At 44.4% G+C, this 20,186-nt stretch overlaps 2 protein-coding genes across 2 annotated transcripts in view; one reads left to right on the forward strand and one right to left on the reverse strand.

Annotated features, from left to right (window-relative positions):
- The window catches only part of LOC110519453 (neuronal acetylcholine receptor subunit beta-2), a 23,616-nt gene extending 10,933 nt beyond the window's left edge, over window positions 1-12,683 (reverse strand). Inside the window, exon 1 of the mRNA XM_036954118.1 lies at window positions 11,965-12,683. Within this exon, the coding sequence (XP_036810013.1) occupies window positions 11,965-12,016 (52 nt within the window). The 5' untranslated portion in view covers window positions 12,017-12,683. The remainder of the gene's footprint in view (window positions 1-11,964) is intronic.
- LOC118941540 (extensin-1-like) lies at window positions 12,363-18,374 on the forward strand. Its single transcript, XM_036955472.1, has 3 exons — window positions 12,363-12,374; window positions 16,133-17,111; window positions 18,280-18,374. The coding sequence occupies exons 1-3, from the start codon at window positions 12,363-12,365 to the stop codon at window positions 18,372-18,374; spliced, it is 1,086 nt and encodes a 361-aa protein (XP_036811367.1).
- Window positions 18,375-20,186: the final 1,812 nt, after the last annotated feature.

Here is a 20,186-nt window from a genome sequence, read left to right on the forward strand (position 1 = left end):
CACACACACACACACACACACACACACAGGAGATAGACTGCTGATAGTTTACGTCCCCATAGTATCACAGCTATTTTATCAGAAAGGAACACACTCACAGACAGAACGTCTGCTCAAACACAGACAAAACACTCTGGCTCACAGAGACAGATAAATGCCTTATAAAAAGAGGCAATCTGGGATTCAAACTACAATAAAATGGCCACTTTATTTTGGTAAACCGCTGAGGGGCGGAACAGGAAAAATAGAACCGCTCTCAGATTCATAGACAAAGATATGGATGCAGGGACTGACCATCCACGTAATCATAGTTTTATAACGTTTTGAAGCTACAGGCTACAGTGTTTGTTTATACACAATGGAGTAAAACAAGCTTATATATGGGTTTTGATAGGTTTAGAAGGTTGAACTAAGCTCAAGAGACATTTATAAATTATATTCTTCAAGAATTAATGGCTATATACCATTCATTTCAAAGTTTAAAAAAATATGAAATCCCGGATTGCCCCTTTAACTAACAGCGGTTTGTTGGCAGAGAGTTTGAACTCTAGAGGACTGACACACTGTAGCAGCCATCACGGCCCCTCCAGACGTGGAGAAGGAAAATGTCAACATACACACACACTCTCTCTCTTACTGTGTGTGTGTGTGTGTGTGTGTGTGTGTGTGTGTGTGTGTGTGTGTGTGTGTGTGTGTGTGTGTGTGTGTGTGTGTGTGTGTGTGTGTGTGTGTGTGTGTAAAAAGAAAAGACACAGAAAGACGACTGAAAGAGAGAGACAGAGACACAGAAAGGGAGAGACAGAAAGACAATTGAAAGAGAAAGACAGAGGACAGAAAGAGAGAGACAGAAAGACGACTGGAAGAGAGAGACAGAGACACAGAAAGGGAGAGACAGAAAGACAATTGAAAGAGAAAGACAGAGGACAGAAAGAGAGAGACAGAAAGACGACTGGAAGAGAGAGACAGAGGACAGAAAGAGAGAGACAGAAAGATGACCGGAAGAGAGAGACAGAAAGACGACTGGAAGAGACGACTGGAAGAGAGAGACAGAGGACCGAAAGAGAGAGACAGAAAGACGACTGGAAGAGAGAGACAGAGACACAGAAAGGGAGAGACAGGAAGACAATTGAAAGAGAAAGACAGAGGACAGAAAGAGAGAGACAGAAAGACGACTGGAAGAGAGAGACAGAGGACAGAAAGAGAGAGACAGAAAGACGACTGGAAGAGAGAGACAGAGACACAGAAAGGGAGAGACAGAAAGACAATTGAAAGAGAAAGACAGAGGACAGAAAGAGAGAGACAGAAAGACGACTGGAAGAGAGAGACAGAGGACAGAAAGAGAGAGACAGAAAGATGACCGGAAGAGAGAGACAGAAAGACGACTGGAAGAGAGAGACAGAGACACAGAAAGTGAGAGACAGAAAGACGACTGGAAGAGAGAGACAGAGACACAGAAAGGGAGAGACAGGAAGACAATTGAAAGAGAAAGACAGAGGACAGAAAGAGAGAGACAGAAAGACGACTGGAAGAGAGAGACAGAGGACAGAAAGAGAGAGACAGAAAGATGACCGGAAGAGAGAGACAGAAAGACGACTGGAAGAGACGACTGGAAGAGAGAGACAGAGGACCGAAAGAGAGAGACAGAAAGACAACCGGAAGAGAGAGACAGAAAGACGACTGGAAGAGAGAGACAGAGACACAGAAAGTGAGAGACAGAAAGACGACAGAAAGAGAGAGACAGACACAGAAAGAGAGAGACAGAGACACAGAAAGAGAGAGACAGAGACACAGAAAGAGAGAGACAGAAAGACGACAGAAAGACGACTGAAAGACAGAGACATTGACTACCATTGCCTTTTTCTGCTCCAATGTAACCATGAATGGTCTCTCTCTCTCTCCTCGCGGCTATGCTACTCCCCCAATACATTGCTCTGACACACTCCTAGCTTCTGTCATGATCTCCCCCCAGTAGCTGACTGAGAATCAGGGTGTGTAGTGATGTGGCAACGTGAACCGCGAGGTTGCTGCCCGACTAGTTAAAGGCCTAGTTTCAAACCCTATTCCCTTGGTTCCCCTGGGCCTCGGTCATAACTAGGGCACTATATAGGGTGACATTTGAGACACAGAGACAACTGGAGGGGAGGAATCTCACACACACACTAACTTTTAGTCCACGCATCACTTTTCCTCTGCCTCACTCTACTGTAACAGCCCAGAGACAAAGCAGTTGTAGAGCTGATGTCATTTTACAACCAGCATTACCCGCAGGGAGAAACCTACCTGTACCCTACTGTAAGTTAACTCAACTGCTGTTCAGTTCAGCTAGGCTAGCAAAGGTTTCTGTGTGTTCAAAGTTGTGAAGGCCCGAGTTAAGGTTTCTGTGTGTTCAAGGTTGTGAAGGCCGTAGTTAAGGATTCTGTGTGTTCAAGGTTGTGAAGGCCGTAGTTAAGGTTTCTGTGTGTTCAAGGTTATGAAGGCCCTAGTCAATGTTTCTGTGTGTTCAAGGTTGTGAAGGCCCCAGTTAAGGTTTCTGTGTGTTCAAGGTTATGAAGGCCCCAGTTAAGGTTTCTGTGCGTTCAAGGTTGTGAAGGCCGTAGTTAAGGTTTCTGTGTGTTCAAGGTTGTGAAGGCCCCAGTTAAGGTTTCTGTGTGTTCAAGGTTGTGAAGGCCGTAGTTAAGGTTTCTGTGTGTTCAAGGTTATGAAGGCCCCAGTTAAGGTTTCTGTGTGTTCAAGGTTATGAAGGCCCTAGTCAATGTTTCTGTGTGTTCAAGGTTGTGAAGGCCCCAGTTAAGGTTTCTGTGTGTTCAAGGTTATGAAGGCCCTAGTTAAGTTGAGTATTGTATCAAGTTAGCAAGTAGACATTTTGTATAGACACAATGCAGGATATATTCAAAATAAAGCACTAACATTAGTGACCCTGGTCAGGAGTGGTGCACTACATAGGGAATTGGGTTCTGGTCAGATGTAGTGCACTACATAGGGAATAGGGTTCTGGTCAGATGTAGTGCACTACATAGGGAATAGGGTTCTGGTCAGAAGTGGTGCACTACATAGGGAATAGGGTTCTGGTCAGAAGTGGTGCACTACATAGGGAATAGGGTTCTGGTCAGATGTAGTGCACTACATAGGGAATAGGGTTCTGGTCAGAAGTGGTGCACTACATAGGGAATAGGGTTCTGGTCAGAAGTGGTGCACTACATAGGGAATAGGGTTCTGGTCAGATGTAGTGCACTACATAGGGAATAGGGTTCTGGTCAGAAGTGGTGCACTACATAGGGAATAGGGTTCTGGTCAGATGTAGTGCACTACATAGGGAATAGGGCCCTGGTCAGAAGTAGTGCACTATATATGGAATAGGGCCCTGGTCAGTAGTGCACTATATAGGGAGTATGACCCTGGTCAGTAGTGCACTATATAGGGAGTATGGCCCTGGTCAGTAGTGCACTATATAGGGAATATGGCCCTGGTCAGTAGTGCACTATATAGGGAATATGGCCCTGGTCAGTAGTGCACTATATAGGGAATATGGCCCTGGTCAGTAGTGCACTATATTTGAATATGGCCCTGGCTAGTAGTGCACTATCTGGGAATAGAGTTCCATTTGGAACAAAGACACTGTGCACGAGCAAGATAGTACTCAGCCCTCTGATAGGTGGAGTGACTGACTGATATTAGCATGCACTTCACTCTATAGTTGTGTGTATGATGTATACTGCAGCTGGCTGTTCTATACCGCAGAACAATCACTGTGCATGTGTTTTCAAAAAAGCTCTTTGCTCTCCCTGTGAATAGGATATTAGCACAATATCAGAGAGAGAGACAGAGACAGACAGACAGAGAGAGAGACAGACAGACAGAGAGAGAGCGAACAGAGAGAGAGCGAACAGAGAGAGAGCGAACAGAGAGAGAGCGACAGAGAGAGAGAGAGAGAGAGAGAGAGACAGAGAGACAGACAGAGAAAGAGACAGATAAAGAGACAGAGAGAATGATGGAATGATCTGTCTAAAGTGAGTAGCTGCAGCATGATGAAAACATCTGTTAAATGTCATTGAATGATAGAGCGATAGCACACATATGGAGAAGATCCTTCAGAGTACAACACACACACACACACACACACACACACACACCCGAGGAGAGTGAACCAGTTGAACCTCTACCATGCTGTGTCTTTTCTCTCATCCTGTATCATGTATTTAACGTATATCTGAAGAAACACTGTTCTTTCACATGTTATCAGCTGGGATAAAGGGACATTTAAAGAAGATCCTTTTAAGATGAAGAATAAAACTCTCTTTGTGCATGTTGATCATTTTGTGGAGATGGAACCAGTTCAATGTTAACAACCTGTTTGGGACTGGGTGGCAGCATTTTCACGTTCGGATGAAAAGCGTGCCCAGCGTAAACTGCCTGCTACTCAGGCCCAGATGCTAATATATGCATATTATTAGTAGTATTGGACAGAAAACACTCTGAAGTTTCTAAAACTGTTTGAATGATGTCTGTGAGTATAATACAACTCATATGGCAGGCGAAAACCTTAGAAAAATCCAACCAGGAAGTGGGAAATCTGAGGTTTGTAGTTTTTGAACTCATTACCTATCGAATATACAGTATCTATGGGGTCATATTGCACTTCCTAGGGCTTCCACTAGATGTCAACAGTCTTTAGAACCTTGTTTGATGCTTTTACTGTGAAGTGGGGGCGAATGAGAGGGGATTGAGTAAGGTTTCTCCCCGAGTGCCATGAGCTGACCACGCGTGTTCATTGCAATTGACCACGCGTGTTCCATTGCAATTCTAAAGACAAAGGAATTCTCCGGTTGGAACATTATTGAAGATTTTTGTTAAAAACTTCCTGAAGATTGATTCTATACATCGTTTGACATGTTTCTACGGACTGTAACTGAACTTTTTGACTTTTCGTCTGCACCTAGTGATCGCGCCTCATGAATTTTGACTACTGGGCTAAACGTGCGAACAAAAAGGAGGTATTTGGACATAAATTATGGACTTTATTGAACAAAACAAACATTTATTGTGGAAATGGGATTCCTGGGAGTACATTCTGATGAAGATCATCAATGGTAAGTGAATATTTATAATGCTATTTCTGACTAATGTTGACTCCAAAACATGGCGGATATCTGTTTGGCTGTTTTGTTACCTGAGCGCTGTACTCAGATTATTGCATGGTATGCATTTTCGAAAAAGTTTTTTTGAAATCTGACACAGCAGTTGCAATAAGGAGAAGTATATCTATAATTCTGTGCATAATACTTGTATCTCAACATTACTGACCATAAAGCGCCAATGTAAAGTGAGATTTTTGGACATAAATATGAACTTTATCGAACAAAACATACATGTATTGTGTAACATGAAGTCCTATGAGTGTCATCTGATGAAGATCATCAAAGGTTAGTGGTTAATTTTATCTATATTTCTGCTTTTTGTGACTACTCTCTTTGGCTGGAAAATGGCTGTATGTTGTTTTTGTGACTAGGCTCTGACCTAACATAATCATATGGTGTGATTTCGCTGTAAATAATTTTTGAAATCGGACACGATAGGTAGATTAACAAGAAGTTACACTTTAATTGAGTGTATTGCACGTGTGAATGTTTGAAAGTTAAATAAAAAAGTATATATATTTTTGAATTTGGCGCTCTGCCTATTCAGCGGATTTTGTCGAGGGGCGGAACCCCTAGCCCTAACAAGTTTTTAAGGTACCACTGTCTTCATGACTCTTTATTTGGTGTCCCAACTGATGTTAATGCTTTAACTGAACAAACATTGTGTGTGTGTGTGTGTGTGTGTGTGTGTGTGTGTGTGTGTGTGTGTGTGTGTGTGTGTGTGTGTGTGTGTGTGTGTGTAGCTCACCAGACAAAGCGTTAGTGGTGGAGGAGAGGTAGAACATATCCTGAAGTAAATTATTAAAAGAGAGGCCATCTGGAATGGCTTCCTTTAAGAGCTAGTCTCTCCAGCCTGAACACACAAACACACACACACACAATTGCACCCACAGCTACACACTCACAACCACAATTACACACTATCACTCTCTTTCTCAAACAAACAGAAAGGCCTCCTTTATCAGTGTGATTGTCTCAGGTCTCCTTTATCAGTGTGAGTCTCAGGTCTCTTTTATCAGTGTGATTGTCTCAGGTCTCCTTTATCAGTGTGATTGTCTCAGGTCTCCTTTATCAGTGTGATTGTCTCAGGTCTCCTTTATCAGTGTGATTGTCTCAGGTCTCCTTTATCAGTGTGATTGTCTCAGGTATCTTATCAGTGTGATTGTCTCAGGTCTCTTATCAGTGTGATTGTCTCCTTTATCAGTGTGATTTTCTCCTTTATCAGTGTGATTGACTCCTTTATCAGTGTGATTGTCTCCTTTATCAGTGTGATTGACTCCTTTATCAGTGTGATTGACTCCTTTATCAGTGTGAATGTCTCAGGTCTCCTTTATCAGTGTGATTGTCACCTTTATCAGTGTGGTTGTCTCCTTTATCAGTGTGAATGTCTCAGGCCTCCTTTATCAGTGTGATTGTCTCAGGTCCTTTATCAGTGTGATTTTCTCCTTTATCAGTGTGATTGTCTCAGGTCTCCTTTATCAGTGTGATTGTCACCTTTATCAGTGTGGTTGTCTCCTTTATCAGTGTGATTGTCTCCTTTATCAGTGTGATTGTCTCAGGTCTCCTTTATCAGTGTGATTGTCTCAGGTCCTTTATCAGTGTGATTGACTCCTTTATCAGTGTGATTGTCTCCTTTATCAGTGTGATTGTCTCAGGTCTCCTTTATCAGTGTGATTGTCTCAGGTCCTTTATCAGTGTGATTGACTCCTTTATCAGTGTGATTGTCTCCTTTATCAGTGTGATTGACTCCTTTATCAGTGTGATTGACTCCTTTATCAGTGTGAATGTCTCAGGTCTCCTTTATCAGTGTGATTGTCACCTTTATCAGTGTGGTTGTCTCCTTTATCAGTGTGATTGCCTCCTTTATCAGTGTGATTGTCTCCTTTATCAGTGTGATTGTCTCAGGTCTCCTTTATCAGTGTGATTGTCACCTTTATCAGTGTGGTTGTCTCCTTTATCAGTGTGATTGTCTCAGGTCTCCTTTATCAGTGTGATTGTCTCCTTTATCAGTGTGATTGTCCCAGGTCTCCTTTATCAGTGTGATTGTCTCAGGTCCTTTATCAGTGTGTTTGTCTCCTTTATCAGTGTGATTGTCTCAGGTCTCCTTTATTAGTGTGATTGTCTCAGGTCCTTTATCAGTGTGATTGTCTCCTTTATCATTGTAAGTGTCTCAGGTCCTTTATCAGTTTGATTGTCTCCTTTATCAGTGTGATTGTCTCAGGTCTCCTTTATCAGTGTGATTGTCTCATGTCTCCTTTATCAGTGTGATTGTCTCCTTTATCAGTGTGATTGTCTCAGGTCTCCTTTATCAGTGTGATTGTCTCCTTTATCAGTGTAATTGTCTCCTTTATCAGTGTGATTGTCTCAGGTCTCCTTTATCAGTGTGATTGTCTCCTTTATCAGTGTGATTGTCTCAGGTCTCCTTTATCAGTGTGATTGTCTCAGGTCTCCTTCATCAGTGTGATTGTCTCATGTCTCTTTTAGCAGAGAGGGAATGGGGAGAGGGCAGAGGGAAGAGAGGGGGAGAAGAGAGGAGAAGAGAGGAGAGGAGAGAGAAGAGAGGAGAAGAGAGGAGAGAGAAGAGAGGAGATGGGGAGAAGAAAGGAGAGCGGGAGAAGAGAGGAGATGGGGAGAGGCGAGGAGACACCACACCCATAGAGCATCCTCATCACCTCTGGGTTACACTTTATCTGAACCTGAAGCCTTCATAAAGGCTACATAACACTGTCATAACCCTCCATAACACGGTCATAACCCATTACACTGTCATAACCCTCCATAACACTGTCATAACCCTCCATAACACGGTCATAACCCATAACACTGTCATAACCCTCCATAACACGGTCATAACCCTCCATAACACTGTCATAACCCTCCATAACACTGTCATAACCCTCCATAACACTGTCATAACCCTCCATAACACGGTCATAACCCATAACACTGTCATAACCCTCCATAACACTGTCATAACCCTCCATAACACTGTCATAACCCATAACACTGTCATAACCCTCCATAACACTGTCATAACCCTCCATAACACGGTCATAACCCATAACACTGTCATAACCCTCCATAACACAGTCATAACCCTCCATAACACTGTCATAACCCTCCATAACACGGTCATAACCCATAACACTGTCATAACCCTCCATAACACGGTCATAACCCATAAGTGTCATAACCCTCCATAACACTGTCATAACCCTCCATAACACTGTCATAACCCTCCATAACACAGTCATAAGTGTTTTTTTGTTTCAGCCCAGCACTAACACACCTGATTCAACGACTCAATCTAACCATCAAGCCCTGGAATAGTGGAATTGGGGGTATTAGTGCTGGGATGGAACAAATATGTGCAATCCAAAGGGTACTCCTGGACTGGAGCTGAGGAATGCTGGCCTTCATTAATATTAACGGTAAGGGAAATAAAAAGCAGACTGAGGCGCCCGTGAGAAAGAACTGTCACACACACACTCACACACACACACACACACACACACACACACTCACACACACACACACACACACACACACACACACACACACACACACACACACACACTGGTTGGGATGGAACTGTTGGCAGAGTGACACAACTCTCTTGTTACCGCCTGATGAGAACGGCATCCTGGGTAAATCACTAATGCTCAGCTGTCATTGGTCTGCACAGTGTGTTTGTGTGTGTTTCTGTGTGTGTGTGCACCTGTATTTGTATGTGTGTGTGTGTGTGTGTGTGTGTGTGTGTGTGTGTGTGTGTGTGTGTGTGTGTGTGTGTGTGTGTGTGTGTGCTTTTGTGTTTGTTTCTCTGAGTGTGTGTTTCTGTGTGTGTGTGTTTCTGTGTGTGTGTGTTTCTGTGTGTGTTTGTGTGTGTGTGTTTCTGTGTGTTTCTGTGTGTGTGTGTTTCTGTGTGTGTTTGTGTGTGTGTGTTTCTGTGTGTGTTTGTGTGTGTGTGTTCCTGTGTGTGTTTGTGTGTGTGCGCGCGCGAGCGCTCAACAGACTGCAGGAGACTGGCCTTTTCCTCTGTGGGTTCATGTACCTTGGCTTCTGTACCTGGATCACTGGATTACACCTCCACCCCAAGCTGTGAGGTCCTAGTGTACATCTAGCTAGCAGGACAGACTGAGGCTGGGGCCGTGGTAGACATCATCACGACTCTGTCTCTCTGTGTCCTGGAAACTCAATTGAACTTCAACGTATACCTTCACGGTTCAATAAAAATTGACATTATTAAGTGAATAAGGTATGTGTTGGAGTAAGCAGAGAGGAAGGGGCGAAGTGAGAGAGAGTTACTCCACCCAAGATCTGGGTGAGATAAGCCCTTTTTGTATGGAGGACTATGAGGGACTGTCGAATTACATGAGTCTTATTTGATTTAATAGAAATGTCCTGTTTAGGCTGTTACAAATGTACTGATATATGTGAATGCACGTGCATTCCAGCAAAATGTAGAAAAATGACTTAGTTGTGCCTGTTGTTCACACGCGTATCTGATCTCTCATTGGCTAAAATGGTGCCACCTAATCTCACCTGCCTTTAATCACGGAGGACAAGTATTTCCATTGTTAGAGCTGTCACTCGGCTATCTTGTCAACATAAAATATAATCTTTGGAGTAAAGCAGCCGGTCGCAAATTGCTCCTTGACCCTTACGCTTGGCCATAACCCCTCGATGGGTGTTGGCAAGTCTGTAGGGTCTGGGTAGCTATCAGATAGATGTTAGCATGTCTGGAGGTTCTGGGTAGCTATCAGATAGATGTTAGCATGTCTGGAGGTTCTGGGTAGCTATCAGATAGATGTTAGCATGTCTGGAGGTTCTGGGTAGCTATCAGATAGATGTTAGCATGTCTGGAGGTTCTGGGTAGCTATCAGATAGATGTTAACATGTCTGGAGGTTCTGGGTAACTATCAGATAGATGTTAGCATGTCTGGAGGTTCTGGGTAGGTATAAACAGTGTACTGGTAAAGTTTCCATCATATTGCTTTCATCTTCCAGAAGTGAAAACAATGAAGGGGAGGGGTAAGACGTGAAGTGGGATGGGCTGAGTGTGTATGTGGGGTCCAAGCACGCCATGGAAAGTGTTTGACTCCACAAGCTGAAGGCCTTGGTTTCCGTTAATGTCTAACTCCTTCCTCCTTCACTGGCTGAGCATCCCTTCAGGTATCTGCAGTCTGGCTGAACACTATGCCTGTTCTGTCATAATGGGACTATTTACTCCTGCAGGGGTTTCTATAAAGGCCTAGTGAAGTCAAACATGTGATTATGTTGTGTTTTATAAACACTGAGAGTACAACACATTATTAACATCTGCTCTCTCCATGACAGGCTGACCAGGTGAATCCAGGTGAAAACTATGATCCCTTATTGATGACACTTCAATCAGTGTAGATGAAGGGGAGGAGACGGGTTAAAGAAGGATGTTTAGGCCTTCAGACATGAGACATGGATTGTGTATGTGTACTATTCAGAGGGTGAATGGGCAAGACAAAAGATTAAAGTGCCTTTTGAACAGGGTATGGTTGTAGATGCCAGGCTCACTGGTTTGTGTCAAGAACTGCAATGCTGCTGGGTTTTTCACACTCAACAGTTTCCACCGTGTATCAAGAATGGTCCACCACCCAAAGGACATCTAGCCAACTTGACACAACTGTGGGAAGCATCGGAGTCACCATGGGCCGGCATCCCTGTGGAACGCAAGGAACGCTTACACCTTGTAGAGTCCATGCCCCAACATATTGGGAGGGGGGAGGGGGGGTTTAATAAGGTTGGAATATACTTTGAAATTGTGAAAATTATGATAATTATGATAATAATAATAATTTAGTGTAAGAACTGTTTGAAAGGACAGCCTGATATTTCAGCCTGTTTTGTGGGGTGGAGTTTTGGCCTGCCTGGTGACATCACCCCCCCCCCCCCCCCCTCCATGTTTGGTTTTGCCCTAGTACTAACACACCGGATTCAAATCATCAAAGGCTTGTTGATGTGTTTTATCAGGTGTGTTAGTGCCATGGCAAAACCCCTCTGGCTCCCCAGGACCAGGTCTGAGAAATACTACTAGTGTACCAGGTGTGTGTAGGTACATTACAGTACCTTAGACTTCTCCTGCCATAGTTGTATTGACTCAGTGTCATTAATGTTCTGTTACTTAATCGTTATAGCTTGTTAACAAAGCCTCAATGGACAGACGTTGAACACTAAAGTCAATCCAAGGGCCCAACTTTGACTGAACAGCATTAGGCATGAAAGTTTTCCTTTACAAATGTCCAGCGAGATTGAACAGAACACTACTCTATTCAATATAGACAGACATGAGAGAGTTGAATCCGTGTGCGCTGTCCATGGTGCTGACAGTTTGCTGAGATTAGTCAACAAGGAGAGAGGGAGAAGAGAGGAGAGGTAATGCCGTCTGTAATCGTGGCAAACTTTCAGAACAACGGACAACGGCAACTCCCCTGCAAGTTTTCAAGACCTAAAATGCGAGGACAGGGCGAAACAACATACTTACATAAGCGGTTATACGAAAATATCAATCGACTTTGGAAGCTGTCTTCGTTGCTATATATATATATATATATATATATTATAATGTATATAATATGGTTCCTTACTGGAGTAATAGCCTGTCCAAAAACATTTCGAAAAGCGTTTTATTTCAGTCTGTAGTTTTTAGCCTAGATGTATTTCACAAACGACTTCATGACATTGCCTCATTTAAAAACAATGTTGGCAACCCGAGCGGCGTTCATTTTGAGTTAGTCTTCTGCGTGCAAAACATGACATTTACAAACACAAACGGTTTACCATTGAGGCTACTTACTTGAGAGAGAAAAGAGAAGGAGACAGAGCGATAAAGTCACGGTCACCGCCATATCTCCTCCGTGCCCTTCTTCCCTTCCCCGGAATCCGACGCTCAAAACTTGGATGGGGGTGTGCCGGAGTGGGGTTATTATCTCCGGGAGAGAGTGTCAAAAGTTGACGGCAAAGCGCAGCTGTAGATCCAGGACTGTCAACGCGTTCATACACCATCGAAGTCGTCAGAAATTAACCGCGTCGTGGTCGTTGTAGAGTACGAACCGATCCGTTTAGATGTCTGCGTCTCCGGTAATTCTCACAAACACGTGCACTCAGTTCTGATCTGATCTTTGCCCCTCCACTTTCGAGCGGTGTGTCACAATAACAAATTGAAATCGAATGCGTACAGATTAATGTGCTAACATGTCGATGGACGTAATGGATCACATTGAAATTCCATGTAACTCTGTTATTGAAACAAAATCACGTCGTATCCTCGTCGTCCGTCGGAGTGGCCCGCGCCTTTCCTCAGACTTGCGGTTTCAGCCAAACGCCACAAACTCGCCGCGTTGACATTTGAGCTAAATTCGATCCGTGTCCCTATTCCACCATGCTACGCATGTCTACAGAACCGAGAAATATGTTTTTGCAACTGTTTAGGCTACATTTCACTGAGTATTCCCTACGCCACGTTTATAAGTATAAATGACGAACCTCTCTTTTTCAGTTGTAACTGTTTTTTTTACACACCAACTGTATCATAAATGATAGGCATGTAAATATATCCCGTAGGTCTATGTCTAAGGTAATTATTGTCGTTAAAACTCGGGCTGACTCGGTGGACGACTCGGGGTTAGAACGCTCTGAGCTTCGAACTGAAATGGAACGCGTCACGTGACCCAGTGGAAGCCTGAGAGAGGACGGATGCCTGCGCTACTCTGTTACAAAACTCAACTCAACAGAGAACCATATTTCCAAATTGCGCCTGGAATTATTCCCCAATATTCGACTTGCATTGACAGCTAGACTGACCCCTCACACGCAGGAAATAGCCTGCCAGATGTAGGCTAATACATGGATAAATTAATATATATCTTAAATAAATAAACCTAGTCTACCTTATTTTTCATATTTTCAGCAGAATTGTTTAACAATTGCTACAGGACTGTATCCACGTAAACTGTGAGGATTGCTTAGTTAGCGTTTAATTGCGTTGTTGGAAGAAAGTGTTTTGAACCACTAACTGCACGTGGGCTGCCCGCGAGCTCCCCAGTGTGCCTGGAGAGCGCGTGATGGTGTATTTTATCAGTGCCTCGAGGCAGTTGGAGGCTCCTGCTGCTCTCCGTGTGATGCCGAACTTATTCTCCTGGATGAAATGGGTCTGACAGTCACGACTTCATGAGAAGAGGAAGGAAAGTACTGAAACACACACGTCACAAAAACCCGCTCTCTCTCTCTCTCTCACACACACACACACACACACACACACACACACACACACACACACACCTGCTACCCTCACTTCCCAGTAGACTTTGGAAAGCCTTCGCAGTAAGAGGGCACTTAGGCTGTATTATCCGCTTTCACTGCTCATCGTCATTCAATTTAAATGTGGGGGTAAAGACTAGGCTACTACACTGGGTCCTGGGCTGTGTCCCAAATCATTCCATATTCCCCATATAGTCCTATATATATTCCCTATATAGTTCAGACCCTCTTCCCTATTTAGTTCACTTATTTTTAACCAGGGCCCTGGTCAAAAGTAGTGGACTATATACTGTAGGGAATGGGGAATAATTTGGGATGCAGCCCTGGTGGTGTGTGTGTGGGGGGGGGGGGGGGGGTTCGGGTCCGGGTGGTGATGTCGGTGATAAGGACAGGAGCTATCGGACGGTCAGAGCAGAAGTCCACAGTGACAGTGGCACCTGGCACACGCACCAAAGACAGAGGAAGAGGGAAGGGGAGAGAAAGACACAGAGGAGACTATTTTACTTGTTAACATTCAGCGTGTCCTTCATGAATAAAGCATGGATGGACTCCGACTATAGAGTCTTAAAAGCCTGGATTTCCCTGCCGCTGACATCACAGGTTCTTTTCTAAGACACTCTGCAGTTGCTTAATACATTTTTCACAGCCATTGATTCTTAAAGAATACAGTTTATAGATGCCCTGTGAGCTTTAGTTCAACCGTCTCAACCCATCAGAACCCAAAATAGGAGCTTGTTTCACTCCAACGTTTGTGAACAAAGTCAATGTAAACAACCACTATAAAGACTCAAAACATTAATTAATTAGATTTCATGGACGGTCAGTCCTTGATTCCATGGTCCCGTCTATACATTTGAGAGTGTTAAAGATGCTCTATGCAGAAATCCGTCTGCCATTTCCTGGTTGCTGAAATTCTGATAGTTTTCCTTATCTCAGTGTATGTGACAAAACAAACTAGTACAGCGTAGAGAATCATTGTATCATCTAAACCACTGGGAAATATATTTTCCATAACCAAACATGTTGTATTTTCAGCTGTTTGTACAAAACTGAAAGTAAAAGACGCAAAAACAAAACTTAAAAAGTAGGCCGCATAGAAATAGAGCACATAGACTAGAATAGACTTGCTTTCAATGAAAATTACAGATCTATAACTCACATTTCTATGTGCATTTTGTTTGGTCTTCCAAAAAGTGACATATTGCAGCTTTAACATTTCTCTTTCAAATCCCAGATTGCACCTTCACAGAGAACAGACATTTCTCTTTCAAATCCCAGATTGCACCTTCACAGAGAACAGACATTTCTCTTTCAAATCCCAGATTGCACCTTCACAGAGAACAGACATGTCTCGTTCAAATCCCAGATTGCACCTTCACAGAGAACAGACATTTCTCCTCAGCCTCTTTCCTTTGATAGTGTCACTGGAAGGACAAAACTCAAATGGCACCCTTTTTAAGTGCACTACTTTTCTGTGAGCTCGGGTCAAAAGGAGTGCACTTAATAGGGAATAGGATGCCATTTGGGACTCAAACGACGTCAGCATGTCGATACACATATGGGGTTCATAGGCTTCAGACGATACGATTTCATTTGAAGGATTAATTAAATCAAACCCCTCGAGATCCTAATCAAGACATAATACATTAAAACAGTCAGTAAAACATCCAATATTCTAAATACATTAAAACAGTCAGTAAAACATCCAATATTCTAAATACATTAAAACAGTCAGTAAAACATCCAATATTTGTCATGTTCTGACCTTTATTTCCTTTGTTTTGTATTTATTTAGTATGGTCAGGGCGGGAGTTGGGTGGGCAGTCTATGTTTGTTTTTCTAGGTTTTGGGTATTTCTATGTTTCGGCCTAGTATGGTTCTCAATCAGAGGCAGGTGTCATTAGTTGTCTCTGATTGAGAATCATACTTAGGTAGCCTGGGTTTCACTGTGTGTTTGTGGGTGATTGTTCCTGTCTCTGTGTTTTGCACCAGATAGGGCTGTTTTTGGTTTTCCTCGTGTTTTGTTAGTTTATTCATGTCTAGTGTCTTTATTAAAAAACATGAATAACCACCACGCTGCGTTTTGGTCCGCCTCTCCTTCACAACAGGAAAACCGTTACAATATTCTAAATACATTTAAACAGTCAGTAAAACATTTGGTAATATTTGGAAGTGGAACTGAGAAGTAGAAACATATGTTGTGACTCCACTAGTCCTCCAAAAGACAAATCATCACACCATAACAAAACGTGATCATTCCTAGGAATTATAACTGTGACTAGTGAACGGCAAAGCATGACAATAAATCACTCACACATGACTCACTCTTCCAAGCTCACTGGATATTTCAATCTCATGTAATGGAGGTGTCTGTGTGTCTGTGTTTCACACATATTTATTCACTGGCACACACACACACCATTACGCCACTAAATAAGAACGGCAGGGAGCTATAAAATCAATTCAAATCAAATTGTATTGATAACATGCACATTTTTAGTAGATGTTATTGTGGGTGTAGCTAAATGTGTTCAGGCGGTGGCCTGGACGCTGAGACGTGTGGGTTATATTATATATGAAGTTTGTATTCTAAATGGAACCATATTCCCTATGAAGTGCACTACTTTTGACGAGAGCTGATAGGGTTCTGGTCAACAGTGGTGCCCTACGTAGGGAATATGGTGCTGGTGCATCTGTTCTGTTAGAGCTCTTCTAAGTATAGTGATTATCACCCTATTACCGTGGACCTCCACCCGTTACCCTGGACCACCACCCTTTACCCTGGACCTCCACCCTTTACCCTGGACCTCCACCCTTTTCCTCGGACCTCCACCCTTTACCCTGGACTACCACCCTTTACCCTGGACTACCACCCTTTACCCTGGACCACCACCCTTTACCCTGGACCTCCACCCTTTACCCTGGACTACCACCCTTTACCCTGGACTACCACCCTTTACCCTGGACCACCACCCTTTACCCTGGACTACCACCCTTTACCCTGGACCTCCACCCTTTACCCTGGAGTACTACCCTTTACCCTGGACCACCACCCTTTTCCCTGGACCACCACCCTTTACCCTGGACCACCACCCTTTACCCTGGACCTCCACCCTTTACCCTGGAGTACTACCCTTTTCCCTGGACCACCACCCTTTACCCTGGACTACCACCCTTTACCCTGGACCTCCACCCTTTACCCTGGACTACCACCCTTTACCCTGGACCTCCACCCTTTACCTCGGACCTCCACCCTTTACCCTGGACTACCACCCTTTACCCTGGACTACCACCCTTTACCCTGGACCACCACCCTTTACCCTGGACCTCCACCCTTTACCCTGGACTACCACCCTTTACCCTGGACTACCACCCTTTACCCTGGACCACCACCCTTTACCCTGGACTACCACCCTTTACCCTGGACCTCCACCCTTTACCCTGGAGTACTACCCTTTACCCTGGACCACCACCCTTTTCCCTGGACCACCACCCTTTACCCTGGACCACCACCCTTTACCCTGGACCTCCACCCTTTACCCTGGAGTACTACCCTTTTCCCTGGACCACCACCCTTTACCCTGGACTACCACCCTTTACCCTGGACCTCCACCCTTTACCCTGGCCCACCACCCTTTACCCTGGACCTCCACCCTTTACCCAGGACCTCCACCCTCTACCCTGGCCCACCACCCTTTACCCTGGCCCACCACCCTTTACCCTGGACCTCCACCCTTTACCCTGGACCTCCACCCTTTACCTCGGACCACACACACACACACACACACACACACACACACACACACACACACACACACACACACACACACACACACACACACACACACACACACACACACACACACACACACACACACACACAGACAGAGGAGAGCAGGTGCAGGAGAGCAACCCAAGGGTTTGGTGACTGTCATGTTACACCTGAGCTCCTTGTGCGTGTGCGTGTGCGTGTGTGTGTGTGTGTGTGTGTGTGTGTGTGCGTGCGTGCGTGCGTGCGTGTGTGTGTGTGTGTGCCCTTATGTCATGTGTTTGTGACTTTGTGTGTGTATGGGGGGGGGTTATGTTAATTCCCTTCCCTCATATTTTGGACTGTAGTTTATAGGAACAGCTCCCTGTGCTTCCTGGAATGAATGAAAGTGTGTAAATCCTAAATGACATCCTATTCACTTCATAGTTCACTACCTTCGACCAGAGGCTATGGCTTAAATCACACCCTATTCCCTAGGTAGTGCACAACTTTTGATGAAAGCCACAAAGCTGAAAAAACACTATTCCTTCACTACATTTGACCAGTGCTATGGCTTAAATCTCACCATATACCCTAGGTAGCGCACAACTTTGATAAGAGTCACAAAGCCCCCCCAAAAAACACAATTCCCTCTATATAGTGTACTACTTATAACCAGAGCCTATGTCTTATGCTACATGGAGTTCCCCATATAGTGAGGATCACAGCTGAAAAGTAGTGCTCCTATTTCTCCCTGCTCCAGTCAGGGACGGACCAACATACCCTGCATGACCAACAGTATGTTCCTGCTCCAGTCAGGGACTGACCAACATACCCTGCATGACCAACAGTATGTTCCTGCTCCAGTCAGGGACTGACCAACATACCCTGCATGACCAACAGTATGTTCCTGCTCCAGTCAGGGACTGACCAACATACCCTGCATGACCAACAGTATGTTCCTGCTCCGGTCAGGGACGGACCAACATACCCTGCATGAACAACAATATGTTCCTGGTCAAGATGCGCACATTTGCGTCCCATCTCACAGCTCCAGGGTCAAAGTTCAGACTGAGGTCACTTCCTGTCTCGTTGTCCACTCAGACTGTGTCAGCTACACTCCTCCGTGTCTGTTACCCCTCATTCACCTCTCCTCCTCCAACTATTCCTCCACTCCTCCTCTCATCGTCCAGCCCTGACTGGGAGTCAGGATAAATCACTATTAGATTCAAACAGGAAGGAATATTAGATTCAAACAGGAAGGAAACTGGGGCCCAAAACAGTCACATAGATAGAGAGAGGAGAGGAGAGGAGAGGAGAGGAGAGGAGAGGAGAGGAGAGGAGAGGAGAGGAGAGGAGAGGAGAGGAGGAGAGGAGAGGAGAGGGACAGACAAGTGCAATTGAAATAGAAATGAGTAGAGAATGAGAGGAGGAGAGGAGAGGAAGAGGGCAAAGCTACAGCTGTGACCTCTTGGCAGTGGGGACAAGATGTACGAAACATCACAGAACCTTCTGGAACACAACGGAACACCATGGAACGCTACGGAACACTAGCTCTGGAAGCAGGTGTGTGTCCAATCGGATCGTCCCCGCAGCCAGCCAGCCAGCCAGAAGACCATCAGACAGAGCATGAGTGGTGACCAGGGTTAGTCCAGGTAGCAGAGAGAGATGGGGGGGTAAGGAATCCTGTCAGCTCTATTTGTGGTATTTCTGTCTGTACCTCTATGTTATATATCTATCTGTATAGTTCAGTGTCTATGTTATATATCAATCTGTATAGTTCAGTGTCTATGTTTTATATCTATCTGTATAGTTCAGTGTCTATGTTATATATCTATCTGTATAGTTCAGTATCTATGTTATATATCAATCTGTATAGTTCAGTGTCTATGTTATATATCAATCTGTACAGTTCAGTGTCTATGTTATATATCTATCTGTATAGTTCAGTGTCTATGTTATATATCTATCTGTATAGTTCAGTGTCTATGTTATATTGTGTGGAGCTCATCTGATAAGACACAGGTATATGTCTATTCCCATTGTCATGGTTATATCCCAAATGATGCACTACTGCTGGTCAGGGCCCCAAAGGTGTCTGGTTAAATGTAGTCCACTAAATAGTGAATAGGATGGACACAGTCCATGTTGTAGTTACTGAACTAATGAGGGTATCTCAGTGCGTATATAGGAAGGTTGACTGTGATCTATGTGGATAGATGGAAGACACTGAAGGGTAGATAGAAGCTCTTCTGGAGTTCTACTGTTCTATAGTAGAACACATCAGACAGCGTTCTAATCAGCCTCAAGGAGGTCTTCTCAGGGTCTCGCTGGCTTGGTGTGTCTGAGTGTTCTCAGAATGACAGTACAGAGTGAAGGGTTGGGCTGGGGAGATATGGCTTCAGCTGGAAGATGCCTCAATCAATCAGTCAGCCAACCGGACGGCCGACAGACTACCATATCATTTGTTAATCAATCCAACAAATAACAAAGTGGCCAGATAACATCTGTGGAGTTTTTCCCTCCTCCATAGCGGTCTCTACTCATCTGTTAAACCATCACTGCATCCCAAATGCCACCATATTACCCACAGGGCTCTGGTCAAAAGCAGTGCACTATGTAAGGAATAGGGTGCCACGTCAGAGAGCACAGCACACTTAGTACACTTGACATACTTTCAGACTCAAAATGTTGGTGCCATCCATGACGTATTCAGAAAGCATGAGGATGTCCAGCCAACCAAGGCTGAAACATGCCATCTAAGCTATTTTCAAAGTAACATTTTCTCTTGAGGAGGGACAGAGGGGGAGGGATGGAGGACCGAGGAGGGAGGGGAAAAAAGGGAGAGAGAGCAGGGAGGGAGGGTGTAGGAGGCCTGTTTTTGGACAAAAGGGAGAGAGAGGAGGGAGGGAGGGTGTACGAGGCCTGTTTTTGGACAAAAGGGAGAGAGAGCAGGGAGGGAGGGTGTAGGAGGCCTGTTTTTGGACAAAAGGGAGAGAGAGGAGGGAGGG

Source organism: Oncorhynchus mykiss, chromosome 19 (genome assembly GCF_013265735.2).
Source record: "Oncorhynchus mykiss isolate Arlee chromosome 19, USDA_OmykA_1.1, whole genome shotgun sequence".
Lineage (NCBI taxonomy): Eukaryota > Metazoa > Chordata > Actinopteri > Salmoniformes > Salmonidae > Oncorhynchus > Oncorhynchus mykiss.